Source organism: Phascolarctos cinereus, unplaced genomic scaffold (assembly GCF_003287225.1).
Source record: "Phascolarctos cinereus isolate Bilbo 61053 unplaced genomic scaffold, phaCin_HiC Scaffold_2;HRSCAF=192, whole genome shotgun sequence".
Classification (NCBI taxonomy): domain Eukaryota; kingdom Metazoa; phylum Chordata; class Mammalia; order Diprotodontia; family Phascolarctidae; genus Phascolarctos; species Phascolarctos cinereus.
In genome coordinates this window covers 147,712,676-147,728,216 of record NW_027555625.1, presented here as the reverse complement: position 1 = coordinate 147,728,216, position 15,541 = coordinate 147,712,676, and the positions used below count along the sequence as shown (strand labels likewise).

The 15,541-nt window shown below is 40.9% G+C and overlaps 1 protein-coding gene across 1 annotated transcript; it reads left to right on the top strand.

Moving 5' to 3' along the window:
• The first annotated feature begins 8,667 nt into the window (after window positions 1-8,667).
• MTLN (mitoregulin) lies at window positions 8,668-12,396 on the top strand. Its single transcript, XM_078149676.1, has 2 exons — window positions 8,668-9,029; window positions 11,726-12,396. Exon 1 carries the CDS (start codon window positions 8,786-8,788, stop codon window positions 8,954-8,956), a length of 171 nt encoding a protein of 56 aa, XP_078005802.1. The 5' UTR covers window positions 8,668-8,785; the 3' UTR covers window positions 8,957-9,029; window positions 11,726-12,396.
• Window positions 12,397-15,541: the final 3,145 nt, after the last annotated feature.

The window sequence follows — 15,541 nt, the reverse complement described above, 5'->3', positions numbered from 1 at the left end:
GACAAGACCTGTGATTTCACCGGTATATGGAACTCCCAGGTGAAGAACTTCTCTCTACTAACGCAGATCTGCACCTTCTTCACAATTTATAGTCTTAGAGCATTTCCTGGAGTTAAGTGGTGGCAAGCTCAAGACCTGCTGTACACAAAACTGTGAGCCACATATTGACTTAGTTTTAAAATGCCATATCATCTATGTTTTATTGTACTTTTATTTATTTTGTTAAATATTTCTCAAGTCCATTTTAATCTGGTTCAGGTTGCACTGGAGAGTGTTATGAACTATGGGTTTGAGACCTCCAGCCTAGAGCTGGGAGAAGGGAGGTGACTTGCTCAGGGTCCTCTAAGCAAATGTGCCTCAGAGGCTGGACTCGGAACCAGGTTCTTCTAGCTTTTAGGCCAGCTAAGCCTCTGTTTAACTAAACTCAATTGAAATACAACAGCAAAGAGAAGAGGGTGGTGTTTTCTTTCCCTGATGGTAGGTACTACAAACCAAGTCAGGTCAACAAGAGTCTATTAAGTGCCTTCTACATACCATGCACTGGGCTAAGCACTGGAAACACAAAGAAAGGCACAACAACAACAACAACAACAGCAAATTTCTCTAAGTATCTTCTCAGATAAATCCACACACAATGGGCCTAGTATAATGAGGGCAACCCTGCTAAGAGAGTGGAGCTAGGGGATAGAAATAGGCAGCTCTCTGAAAATCATGTAGAGCTTGGCATGACCTCCTGAATGCCCTCTGGTGCCAGGTAGAGGATTTAACCACTAGGATGAGCCTGTGATTGACAGCATTAAGTCCTCATCACTAAACAGGGTCATGTGCTTTGTCAACAGCACTCCAATGTGAAATAATCATCTCCTGCCTATATAATTTGTTAACAAAATGAAATATTGATCTAATAATTAAATAATTCAGTATTTATTAAGCACTAGGGATACAAAAAACCAAACAAAAACAAAAAAGCATTTAATAAGTACTAGGGATACAAAGATAAAAAACAAAAATCTCTGCCCTTGAGGAATTTATAGTTTCTCAGCATAAGTCAGCCTTTACCACCCCTTGCTTGAATTAAGACAGTTTCCTAAAAGTTCATGGTCAGCTATCCTGAGACATATGTCCAAGGCACCAGTAACTAGCTAACATTATTTAGTATAATCTGATATTCTTTTGTGGTGTCTCCTAAGCAACTGGCCTCCAAAATGTGAAAGGTTCCTAATATAGTGAAGAATATTTAATCTGGCTTAGCTTACTTAAAAGATCACTTAAGAATCAGTCAAAGATGAAGGCCAGGGATACAAATAAGGATACAAATCTGCAAAAAAAATACCCAGGAAGACACAATAATGCAGATTTATTTTTCATAAAACCACAGAGTTAGAAGGGACCCCTAGGTTAGACTGGTTCACCAGTGATAGGAGCAATATACCAACCCAACTTACCCCCAGACTCCATGCAAATTAGACCTTGTTTTTTTTCTTCCATAATTGGCATTGAAAAAGATGCTGTAGCTATTGACATCACTTCTGGTCTCTGAGTGATGTCAACAACCCTGAGGAGCTCCAGTCTTATTCTGAGGTTTTACTAGCAGACTAACAGGCAACTCGGAAACAAGGGAGTTCTACTTAGTTGGATCAACTATCAGCATATACTAGGAGAATATCCTTCCCCTGCTATGGCTAAAGCAATCTTTTGTTAACTATCGAATGACCTATATGTCTCATTTCATTCTAATATCAAATTTAAATTACCAGGGGACTAGCCCGAGTCAGACTTAACTTATTAAGGTTTTTTTCCATCACTTTTTAAAGGCAGGCAATCAACAAGACAATTAAGCCCTGATTTGCAGGGTTTAAAGACTTTTAAGGTTAAATTCTTACCCTGAATATTTAGAAATAGAATCAGTTTTGGCCACTGAGGCTAAACCTTATCTGAACAATAACCTGCTCAAGAAAATAACAAGCAAAAGATCATCTAGCCTTCGTTTGAAGAACTCCAATAAGGAGGAACTCATTACCTCTTGAGGCAACCCATGTGACTTTGGTGGAACCGTTATATTTACAAATGAAATTAGTCCATGAAGCCAACCCAGGACAGATTTTATAACCCTTAAAGACCCAGAGGAACCTATGGCCCTTCTTTATAATGACGAATGCTCTGTTCTCTCTCTCTCTCTCTCTCTCTCTCTCTCTCTCTCTCTCTCTCTCTCTCTCTCTTTTCTTTTTGTCAAGGCAGTTGGGGTTAAGTGACTTGATAGTCACACAGCAAGTATGACAAGTGTCTGAGGCCAGATTTGAACTCGGGTCCTTCTGACTCCAACCACTGCACCACCTAGCTGCCCCTGCTCTATTCTCTTTTACAATATTTAGCAAATAGCATGCTGACTTCTGTAGAATGCTTGGTGTTGGTATATACTGATGGCAAGATGAAGTGTGAACCGTCTCAGTATGATCTGCCATTAGCATGTATCCTACTCCAGATGTGGTTTTTCTATTGGACACTAGGTGGCTTAAGTGTAACACTTCAGACTATTAAAACAAGGATTTTGCTTTTTATTGATAGTCACAGAATCACAGGCTGAGCTAAAATCTTAGACACAAATGAGGAAACTCAGGGCCACAGAAAGTTATGTCATTTGAATCAGTGAAAGTAGTAACCTTTAAGTGTTTTGGACTTAAATTCATATCTAGACTAAAAATCAATTAATAAACATTTATTATATGTTTACTATGTGGCAGACTACTGTGCCAAGAAGAAGGAAAAAAAGCAAAAGTAGGCCTTACCTTCATGCAGCTCACATTCTAATGTGGAGACACATATAAGATCAGCACATAAAAGATAAATGCAGAGTAGATGGGCAGTAACCTTAGAGGAGATAGCACTAACAGCTGGGCAAACTGAGAAAGGCCACTTGGAGGAAACTGGACTTATTGTGAGGCTTAAAGGAATTCCAAGGAAGCTAAGAGTCAGAGGCTGGAAAAAAGACATTCCAGGCATGAAGTACAGCCAGTGCAAAGGCATGGATTTGGGAGATGGAGAGTGTGCTCAAAGAATGAGTCTGGATCCTAGAATGCATAGAGAAAAGTAATATATAAGAAGACTGGAAAAGATAGGAAGCGGTAAGGTTGTGAAGTACGTTAAGTACTAAACGAGGACTTTATATTTCATCCTGGAGGTTACAGGAAGCTACCAGTTTGTTGAGTAGGGAGTTGGGGTAGAACATTCCATGGCCAAAGCTTAGGGTAGCTGAATAGAGAATGCATAGTTCATAGTAGAAAAAAGTTTTGAGGCAAGGAAACCAAGTAGAAGGCTGTTGCAATAGCCCCGGCCACAGGTGATGGCAGCTGTGTGAGTGGAGAGATGGACATGTACACAAGAAATATTGGGAAGATAGAAACAACAAGACTTTGTTACGGATTGGATTTGTGGTATAAGTGAAAGAGAAGAGTGGAAGTCGACACTAAAGTTACAATCCTAGAAGTATGATAGTATTCTCAGAAGTAACGGGGAGATTCAGAAGAGAGGTGGGTTTGGGGGAAAAGTTAAATTAGTTCTGGGAGGGGGAGGAGAAGAGAGGCACAAAAGCCCAGAGAAAAGAGAGTATACAGGAGGGGAAAGTGATCAACAGATTCAAATGCTGCAGGGAAGTTAGGAAAGGTGAGAATCAAGAAGAGGCCATTAGACTTGACAAGCTTCAGTTGAATGATGAAGTTAGAAGCCAGATTGAAGAGTTTAGAAGAGGCACAAAGGCAAGGAAATGGAGATATGGATTGTAGATGGCCTTTTCAAGAAGTTTAGCTGAGAAGGGGAGGAGAGAGATGATAGCTGAAGGACATGACAGGATCTGGTGAAGGGTTTTTTTGTTTGTTTAAGAATGGGAGAGGTAGGCATGTTTGCAGGCAATAGAGAAGGAACTCATGGATACAGAGAGAGCAAAAGAAGAGAGAGCTTGGGGACTGTGGTGGTAACAATCTGCTGGATAAGATGGGAGAGGGGGGACAAAGTGCAAATGTAAAGGAGTTGGCCTTGGCAAGCAGAAGGGTCACCTCATCATTAGGACTAAAGCAAAAAAAAAGAAAGAAAAGAAAAAGGGAAAGAGACTAAAACAAAGCAGGAGATGGAGGACAATTGTCAGGGGGATTTGAGATGAAGAGGGAAGAAGATGGAGCTCTTGACAAATAGGCCTCAATTTTTTCAGTTAAAAAAATCATGACTCAAGAGGGTAGGAGGAAAGAGTGGCATGGGAATCTTGATAGGAAAAGAAAAAAGCAGAACCACTGTTGTGGTCTGAGAGGTTGAGACCTCTCAAAGACTGGAGTATAGGATGGGTCATCTGGAATGAATTCACAGACTCAAGCATTCTTTAAGTCAAGGTGGCAAAAATTTATTGTTACACTTTTCATTGGGCAAGGATTCTTAAGTAACCTGCAAGAGACTGAGGATGGAGCCAGGGTTTATATGGAAAAGGGCATGGAAAAGGAATGCCAGGGACATTGATGAGGTAATCTAAAGATCCAGGTGTCTTTGGGAGCTACAGATGAGAAAGTACAGGGAGTATAACGAACAGGGAAGAAGATGACAGGGGTCTTTGGAATCTGGCAGGAGGAAGAGTCCTTGGGCTGGCCAAGGACAAAACTCCTTAGGCTGGGAAAAGCACCCCTCTCCCTCTGCGTTGATGAGAGAATGTTCTGCAACAAGGGAAAGCTTTCTTACAAGACAGGAACTTACTAAGGAATTGGGAGGCTTCCAGAGACATGATCTGAGGGCTGGAGACTGAGCAGCCCAGCACACTCTCACCCAGCTTTGTGTAGCTGCACCAGGGAGAGAGATAAAGGTTGTGCTGGGGCCCATGCATGAATAACTGCTAGGCACAGTGTCCTTGGGCTGGGGAGTGGTTGTCAGAGACAGTGCTTCTGAGACTAGGGAGAAATTGGGGTCCAAGTACAAGCACAAGCACCCCAACACAAGCACCCAAGCACCCCATCACCACCACTATGGAGAGAGGGATACAGAATCAATTGGGAAGAATAGGGTTTCCTTGTTTCAATGAAAGCCCAACTTAGATTAGCTAACATAAATTTATAGTAGACCCAATCAGGACCATGTTGTATTTTTAGCAGCATATGAATTGGAGGGAAGAAGGCAGATTGTGAGAGTAATCTAGCCTTGGGATTTGGCAAAACTTTGTTTAATGGGATTATAGGACAAAGGAACAAGGGATTCAAGAGTACAGGATACTGTAGAGTTGAACTGGCTCAAGATTGGGAAGGGAGGCAAGTGTAGTTAGAGCAGAGTTGATGGCCTGGGATAGTACTGAGGGATGGAATGACTGGAGATTATGGTGAAAACAGAGTAGATGTAGAAGCAGTAAGGAATAGGGAACCAATAGAAAGATATCAGATAAAGGAAATTCAGAGTTCTTGAACACAGAAGTGGGACACTAGCAGGTGATGACAGGATCAATAATACAATCATTCTTATGAATGGGGGAAGTAGAGAAATAGATCATGGTAGTTGAATAGATTGAGGAACTGTAACGTTAAGGTATTTGAGGGAGCATAGAATCCTCTAGAATGAGGGAAAGGGCTGGGGTAGAGAGACGCAGGCACTAAATTCATTGCTGCTTGACATTTGTCTTTTTTTGCCTCCTTATGACAATGTTGGCAAACTCAAGTAGAAACATTCCTGTGGGATGCATATTGACTTAGAAAACCACAAATTAACATTATCTATGTTCTACTATATTTTTACTTGTTTTATAAAACATCTCCTAATTGCAGTTTAATCTAGTTCTACTGCACTTGAGAGTTTTGCTGCCCCAGGTTTGACACCTCTGCCTTATGATATACCTCAAAGCAACTGTTCCAAACCTTTATCATTATACTCAAACTTTCCAACTTCCTTCTACCCTCACTTTCTTTTTTAAAAAAATTATTATTAAATTGGTCTTAAGGTAATTTATTCTCCCCCAAACTAAAATTTGACTTTTTTTTCATAAGAAACATCCAAAAAGTGCATTCTCAGTATGTCATACTTGAGATAAAATAGGTATTAAACCTAGCCTAGAACAGAAAGGTATAAGAGGCTTTAATCATTCTCTTTTTAAAGAGAGGGAAGGAGGGAAGGGGAGAGAGACAGACAGAGAGAGAATATACTTCAATCTGCACTGAGTCTATCACTTTTCTATCTGGAAATGGATAGCATTTTTTCATCACAAATCCTTTGGAATTGTGCCAGGTCATTTTATTGATCACAGTAACTTAAGTCTTTCACAGTTGATTAACTTCACAATATTGCTGTTACTGTATAAATCGTTCTCATTCGGCTCACTTCACTTTGCATCAGATCATGTAAGTCTTCCCGAGTTTTTCTGAAATCATTCCCTTCATCATTTCTTATACTTTAATATTCCAGCATATTCATATACTATATAGTATATACATATATACTATACTATATTCATATACTATAACTTGTTCAGCCCTTCCCCAAGTGATGGGCATCTACTCTCACTGGCAAGATGGCCTTGCCTTCTACTTGACTGATGAGATCAAGATATCAGATCTGAGGTCTTACCCTCTCCTTTCCAACACACACACACACACACACACACACACACACACACATTAAAACCTATTGTATTTTTATACTCCTTTTCTTCCTCATAGACATTTTCAAGTCTAGAAAACTGTCCCACTACTATCCTCATACAAGGCGAGGCTCAAATCTCCCTTTGTGCAGGAGGCTCTTTCAGGGCTTCTACTGCTAATGCTTTCCTTCTGTGGTTATCTCCTATCTCCCTTAACTCCTGAATGGGTTTGAGACCCCTAAGTTACCTTCAACCTGGTTTAGCCGGTCTGCTGAAATAGTTTACCGGGGTGTAGCGGCTGCACGAGCTACAGCTTCTTGGAGCCACAGGTGAGAGCTAGGTGTAACAGGTAGACACCAAAGGGGGAAAGAAGCCTTGAAAAGGGCTTAGCAGCCTTCATACCAGAGGTACCAGTGTTCCCTGAACATACCCGACACACCCACTACAATGTTTGTAGATCTGACCAAGGCCTTTGATACTGTCAGTCATGCGGGCTTATGGAAGATTATAGCAAAATTCAGTTGCCAGCATTGTATATCAATTTCATGATGGCCTGCTTGCCCGGATTCTGGATGAGGATAATGCTTTCATACTTTCCCAGTCACCAATGGAGTGAAACAAGGCTATGTGCTTGCTCCCATGCTTTTTAGCATGATGTTTTCTGCCATGTTGTCAAACGCCTTCAGTAAGGATGAACATGGCCTCCAGATCAGCTACTGCACTGATGGTAAATTCTGCAACTTGAAAAGACTACACTCTAATACCAAAGTGGAGAGAGTGTTGGTGTATGATTTTCTGTTTGCAGATGATTGTGCACTCTGAAGCTGACATGCAACAAAGTATGGATCGATTCTCCAATGCTTGTGCTAATTTTGGCCTAACAATTAACACCAAGAAAATACGAGTGCTCCATCAGCCACCACCACTCCATCCATAAGTGGAACCATTGGTTACGGCAAACGGTGAAGTTTCAAATGCTATGGATAAGCTCACTTACCTTGGTAGTGTACTTTCCAGGGACGTACACATTGATAATTAGGTTGATGAACTCATTGCCAGGGCTAGCTCAGTGTTTGGGAGGCTCTGAAGGAAAGTGGGGGAGAGAAAAGGTTAGACTGCCTACCAAACTGAAGGTCTCCAGAGCTGTTGTGCTGACCTCATTGTTGTATGCCTGTGAAACCTGGACAGAATACCAGCACCATGCCAGGAAACTGAATCACTTCCATTTGAATTGTCTTAGGAAGATTCTGAAGATCACCTAGAAGGATAAGATACCAGACACTGAGGTCATTTCTAGAACTAAACTGCCAATCAATAAAACTCTACTTCAGAAAGCACAACTCTGAAGGGCTGGCCATGTTGTTTGAATGTACGTTTTGTACACTTGCCAAAAAGACTTTTATGGAGAACACAAGGCAAGTATCACATCAGAAGAGATACAAAGACACTCTCCAGGAAAGGTCTCTCTTAAGAATTTTGGAATTGATTGTGTGACATGGGAGACACTGGCACAGGACCTCTCAGCATGGCGTGCCCACATCAGAGAAGGTGCTGTGCTCTATGAGCAAAGCAGAATTGAAATAGCTCAAAATAAACGGGGAGACGTGCAAATTTAGAGAATCCACCCCAAATGTTCATACGAACTATTTGCGTCTCACCTGTGGTAGAGCATTCCAAGCTTGTATTGGTCTGATCAGTCACAGTTGGACACACTGTACAACTTGACTCTAGCATAGTGATGTCATTATCTATCCCCTAAGATACACTGTATATACACAATTGTTTGTGCAGTCTCCCCCATTAGAATAGGAGTTCCTTGAGGTTAGGAACATTTTGCCGGGGTGGGGGTGGGGGGTACCATTCTCTGTATTAGCAGCTCTTAGCCCAATGCCCCGAACACAGTAAACGCTTCTCGCTGGTCTCTTGACGGCACTGTCCGGACCCCTCTAGAGCTCAGTCACCAAGAGGTAGAGCAGCAGAGACGCACTGGGCACAAACCGGGGAGCGACGGGGCAGGGACGGGGCAGCAGCGCAGGCGCACTTGGCGCATCCACGACGCCGGCTTTCCTCTCGGCTCACGCTCTCGGTCCTCCACCTTCCCGGGGACCGCCAGGGTGCAAGCCTTTTGGTGCCCGCCGCGCTGCCGTCCGGCGCTCTTGGTGTCGGGTGCCTGGTGCTGGGACTGTCACTGCCATGAAAGACTTAGCGGATCGGAAGCTGCGTGTGGCCGTGGCGGTGTCCTTCGCCTCAGGCTTCTTCTTGGGCTGGCAGGCGTGCCGCATGTGGAGGCGCTTCCTGGTCTGGAAGAAGCAGCGGCTGCAGGAACAGCTGCAAGAAACGCAGAGGCGGCTGGACTTGTCCTGAGCGCCTTGACCCTCCCCGCCCCGAGGCAGCTGCGGTGCAGGCGCGCTTCCCTTCTCTCAGGCCGGACCCTCGGGTGAGTCCGCGCCGCCGGGGCCCGGGCCAGGCCGCTCGCCCGCCTTGCTTGGGGTCAGGGAGAGAGGGAGAGCCCAGACCGCCCGGCCTCGCAGCTCACAGCCCTTTCCCCCGATGGGAACGGGCAGGCCCCCGGTCTGCCGGGTGACGTTGGGGAGCCTCTGCGGCCTGGCTTTCGGTGTGGGCCCCGCCGCCTTCGCTCGTGGGAGTCGGGTTCGACCCGGGCCTGCAGTGAGAGCTGGAGGGGGACTCATTCCGCAGCATCCGGGGTGCCTGAAGAGGTGCCATGCTGGAAACCTAAGAAACGAGTTGGATGCTGAGATTTCTTGAGCAAGGACGGGCCCTTTTTGGTGCAGGAGTGGGAAGGGGCTGGTATATACGACCAAGTGTTTAGTTCTTTTATTTTTATGTCTGTGTGTGTCTGTATATGTATGCGTAACGTTTCACCATTACTCCCTCCCGTCCACTCAAAAACTGCCCTGCAAATTGGAAAGGAAATCTTGCCCAGGTTATTGATGGAGGGATGTTTCTGGACAATTCGTAATAATGCAGTGATAAACAAGTGTTTCATTGAAAAGGGGAGGATATTGTAGGGACCTGAAAACCCTTAAGTCACATGACTGTGGCAAATTCGAAGAAGTTTTATTCTCTTAATAGATTAACCAGGTAAATGTTAAAAGAATGTTTACTGTACTTTGATGGGAAAAAGGATTTTGGTAGCATGTATATCACCTTTTACAATGACTAGTAAACTCTTGAGGTTGTTTTGGTTTTTTAAAAAAAAATTTAAGGTTTCAAAGTTAATTTTTTTATTGTAATTTTCTTACTGTGTGAGCATTAGTACCAAGGAACCAGGCACATAAGAAGGCTTCTAGAATGACAACTCCATAGTCGGACTATCAAAGGACAGGACTCACCGTTTCATTGCATTTATTCATTCTTTCATTTAGTTAACATATATTTATTGAGAAGCTACAATGTGCAAGGCACTGTAGGAAACACAAAGATGACAATCAGATAGTTTTAGATATATTTCACATTTGGTGGCATCATGTGGAAACCATTTTATTTTTATTGACATTTTTACATTGATTTGATTGGGCATATATATCCTTTCTTCCCTCTACAACTAACAGCCCATCTCCTGTGACAAATTTTTTTGAAAGGCAAAGAAGAAACAGTTCAATAAAACCATATACTTCAATTGGGTATAACACCATTCATGTGCAGTGTCTTACACTCAATAGTCTCCCACTTCTGCAAAGAAGGAGATGGACTCTAGGCCAAATTTTTTCATTATAATTACACAATATTTAGTTTAAGGCTTTTTTTTCTTTTCAAACTCATGGGATTTTTGATGCTCTGAATATTTTAATTCAAAGCCTCATTTGTTCTTAAGAAGCATTTGTTCTTAATCCCTTTGACATCAAGGTTTTTGTTGTTTTGGTTTTTGCTGTGGATCTGTAATATTTGTGTAGAAATTCTTGCCAGAGCTAGCTAGTATGTATCAGGAAGGACTTGAACTCAGGTCTTCTTCACTCTTGGGTCAGCACTTTGTATATTTTGCCTTTCTTTTTTTTTTCTTTTTCTTTTTTGTCTAGGCAGTGGGGTTAAGTGACTTCCCCAGGGTCACACAGCTAGTAAGTGTTACCTGTCTGAGACTGGATTTGAACCCAGGTCCTCCTGAATCCAGGGCTGGTGCTCTATCCACTGTGCCACCTACCTGCCCTTACTTTGCCTTTCTTGAAAGACTAATAGAAACTTTCAGTGGGTGTGGAAAGTATTCTGGGCATTTGGGTTTAATCCCACCTCTGTTACTGCCTGGCTCTGTGACCAAGCAAATTACTTCCCCAATTTGAGCATGATTCCTAATTATGTGAAATAAAGGGATTGGGATGATTCAAGGTTCCTGCTCATTCTAATCCTTTATGAGTCTCAGCAAGTGTACACTCAGTAATCATTTGTTAGTCTTTTCCATCTAAAAGGGTCTTTCAAATACCCTGTGCAAAACTGGTTGTCAAGATTTTGGTAGCAGTATGTTACCTTGGACCAGTCACTTCACTTCCCTGGACTTCAGTATTCTTATCTGGAAAATGGAGATTAGATTAGGTAATCCCAAAGGTCCCTTCCAACTCTAAAGTCATATTTTATGACTTAAAAAATTGGTTTTGGCCCCAGCTCTGCCACTACTCCTGTCACCTTGCAAAAAAAAAACATTTAACTTGTTTAGGCCTTGCTTTCCTAATCTATAAAAGAAAGGATTTGGACCAGATAATCTTTAATCAGTGTAGATCGTAAAATGGAGGCAACTATTGGTGCAATTGAGACAGATCCTGGAGTCAAGAAAACCTGAGTTCAAATCCAGCCTATCTCCAAGGGTTGTTCTAAGGATCAAAAGAGATCTTTGTAAAATCAATTAGCTTAGTGCTTATTCCCTTCCCTTAACCTTTCCTCCTACTCATTTCCTCTGTCTTAAAGGTAAATTAAAGGCCTAGAGAAGTTATGTGACTTCTGTACACTTACGAGCTAATCACACCTTGTCCTCCAGAAAATTCTTCCAGTTAGGATGATAATATTTGCATTTATACATATTTGGTAAATTGCAGCCCAGTCTCGCAGAATATTGTAAAGTGTTATAATAGGAAGTATTAATTTAATAATTATATATAACTAATTATTTATTTCTGTTTCTAACAGCTGCTCGAAGATGGACATAGAGAAATGGACAGAAACAACTTCCTTATCAATTGATTTTTATCTTTAAAATTAAAAAAGTTGGACTCCTTTTGAATCTCCTTTTTTAAAAGGAGAAAATAGTGCTGAATATCCTTATTCGATGAATAGTTTTGTAGGACCGAAGGTCAGAAGAATAAGGTTATTTCATCTGGTAATAATGGTTATACCTGAACAAATCATTTTGCTCACAAGGACTTTGTGAAAATAAGTGAGATGATGTGTGTAAGATACTTTGAATTTCTAAGAAGATTCCAAAGAAGTACAAAATGTACCTATAATAGTATTGTTATTGGCAAGAATCTTATTTGTGAAAAATGTGTAAAACTGTGAGTTGAAGTAATTCAATGTTGACTATAAATTTTGTAATCTGTTCTTGACTTAATTTGCCAGTTCCAATGTACTACAGTATTTTCTTTAAAGGAAAAAAGTGCCCTTGATTATACTAACATAGTAAGTAATACCACTACCTCTACAAAAGATAAGTGACTATGTCACCTTTGGTGTTTGGGTTGTTGAGTTAATCAGAAGGTTCTTGAACAAAGGTTCTCTCTGCCGTTTTAAGGAATCTTACCCTTAATGACATGTATGCAAATTATTTGTCTACTTTAATATATAATAAAAGTTTAACTGATGCCTTTTGTTTTTACCTCACAATCATATCCAAATATACTCCACCTCCCCTATTTCTCTTTTGACAAAAAGTTCAGCAAAAACACCCAACACTTTTACCTCATCTTACAGTGATAGAATTTTCAACACTTCTGTTCCTTCCCCACCCCAACTTTTCATTGAAAGAAAGAAAGAACATTTCCTCACCTTTTCTTCAGGGCCATACTTGGTCATTGGAATTACATACATATAGCATTGTTTTGATTTGTCCTTATAGTTTACATTGTGGTTATGTATATTTGTTTTCTTGGTTCTACTTCACAGTGCATCAGCACCTATATATCTTCCCATGTTTCTCAGAACTTTGGTTTGTTTTTTTTTTTAATGCAAGAATATTCCATTACATTTATATTCAGCAATCACTTAGCAATTTCCCAGTTGATGGGCATCCACCTTGTTTCTAGTTCCTAGCCCACTTTTTGTAGTAGCAACGACTATTTTGGTATTTCTGGTATTTCTGTCTGGCCTCCTTGCCTTAGGTGCCCAGCAGTGGTATCTGTGGATCAGAAGACATTTTAGTCACTTTTTCTTGATAATTTCAAATTGTTTTGCAGAATGATTGGACCAGTTCAGGTCTACAATTTATTAATATTCCTCTCTTCTGATAGTCCTCTTACTGACTTGCCATTTTTGCCATCAGCAAATTTACAAAGGTTGCTTCAGTATAGCTTTTAAGATAGCTACAGAATAGAGAAATAAAAGTTTTTATGTATAGTTTTTTCCCCTCATTTTCATATAATTATCTTTCTTGCTTTCAACTTACATTTTGAGTGAAGTACTTTATTGTTGAAATCTTGAACTATACTTTTGCATCAACCAGAAAAACAGTTTGAATCTTTATCTCTATCCAGAACCTCTTCCTTCCCTACCCTCTACACCTTTTGTCCTGTAAAGACAATCAGCTTATTTCTTTACCCAGGTCAAGCTGTTCCAGGTGCTAGGTTCATACCACCATAGTAATATACTCTTTGGAACTCTAAATTCTGTCCTGGGCTGCTGCCTCTTTAAGTCTGTCTGTTCTCATAAGCTTCTACCTTTAGTGAATCTCTTTTCCTCTTTGATTCCCGCTGCTCTGGTATCATCCTACTTGTTTACCTTTCCTCCGCCTAACATATGTCTTGTTTCATATTCTAATGTCATCCCTATTTTTATTTTTTATACTAAGTTAAAATACATGTTTTTATCTTACTGCATTTAGATAAAAATGCCATTAAATAATGGGGTTCTTTGCCCTAGTCTTAGCTCTGATGCCTTATTCTGGTGGTAAGGTGATCCTGGTATCTTCAGGGCTGTGCCAACTGATAAGTTATGGCAGGTCCTACCAAACTGCAAAGACTGGCAATGGGCTTGATTTTTGTAGTCCATCAAACAACCTAGATTTGTTAAGAAGTTCATCCCTGGCTTCAGGGTGATAAATACTTTGGACATAGCAACTCCAAATGACCTACTAAGTCACTAAATATTTCTGATCTGCCTGAGCTCATGTTCTAATGGAGACAACATATAAATAACTATATATAAGATAGATATAGATAGATAATATTTAGAGAGAGAATGAAGAGCATAGAATGCTGGTCCTAAAGACAGGAAGACCCGAGTTCAAATCCAGCCTCAGACACTACTAGCTATGTGACCTTGACAAGTCAACCCATTTGCCCAAAGGAGCCCATCCTAGATCACTGCCTTGTTTTGACAGAGAGGTTTGCATAGCTCAATGAAACTGAGTTATTCCATGCAGTTGCCTGGGTCATAATGGAGATCTCTGACGGAAAAAAAAATCCACTGGAGAAGGAAATGGCAAACTACTCCAGTATTTTCCATGGGGAATAGAAAGGTAATCTCAAGAGGCACTGATGGGGGAGGGGTGAAAAGTTTAGGAAAGGTCACCTGCAGAAGATGGGATTTGAAGTTGAAGCTTGAAGGAAACCAGGGAAACTTTGGGGTGAGGAGGGTGAACATTTCAGGTATGGATAAGTAATAGGGAAATTGGGAAGAGGAGGTAGGGGAGATGAGTTCTGTGTTGTATATGTTAAGTTTGAAGTGTCTGGAATATCTAGTTCAGAAGGTCCAATAGGCAATTAGTGATTGAAGACTAGAACTTAGGAAGAAGGTATTTAGTTCTGGGAATCATCTGCAGAGAGATAATAGTTGGAACCATGGGAGCTGATGAGGTCACCAAGCCAGATGGCAGGGAGAAGGGAATTCTAGACAGACCTTTAGGGAATATCCACGTCCATCTTATATTTTAATGTATATTAAGTGTATAGATCATTGTCAGTGTTTGTTAAAGAGGCTAGTATAGAAGGGAGCCAGAATTCAATGTTGCTGAAAAGGAATGCAAGGCATTATTGATCAGGTACCAAAGCTGGGATATAGTACACATGGAAAATAAGCAGATGGGTCAACATGGACCTCACCAACTTCTCTGGATCAGGAGAACCCTATAGACAAAGTATATACAATATTATGTAGATTCCAGCAACAAAGTGGATAAAGAACTAATAGACTAATTGTAACCCAAGTTTTGATTAATAGATCAGTTTTAACCTAGGTCTCTGTCTCCAGTAGAATGTTTCAGGATTCTGCCCTTGAACAGTCTTGTTCAATGTTTCTGCTGGTGACCTGGATGGAGGAAAATGCTATGTTTATCAAGTTTAAGAATGACAGGAAACTGGAAGGGGTAATTAACACATTAGGTAGCAGAACTGGCATCCAAAGAGATCTTAACAATCTAGAACGATTGTTAGCTAACGCTAACATGGATACATGTAAAGACATTTCTTGGAGTGCTGAAAGTTGGAGTCCCTTTCCCTTGAGGTAGATCCCGAAGATCTTAAGGACATACATAAAAACCAATTTTGATCAACTGGGTTTTATCTAAAGTGAGCTAGCTTTAAAATACCAATTAATAATACAGGCACTCTAACACTAAAGTTGGTAGAGCTGTGAATTAGCACAATTCCTGAAAGCAATTTGGAATTATGCAAATAAAATGACTAAAATGTTCATATTCTTTGACCAAGAGATTCAGCTGTTAGGCATATACCCCAAGGAGGTCATTCATTAAAAAAAAAAAAGGTTCCATATGTAACAAAACTATAGTGGCAC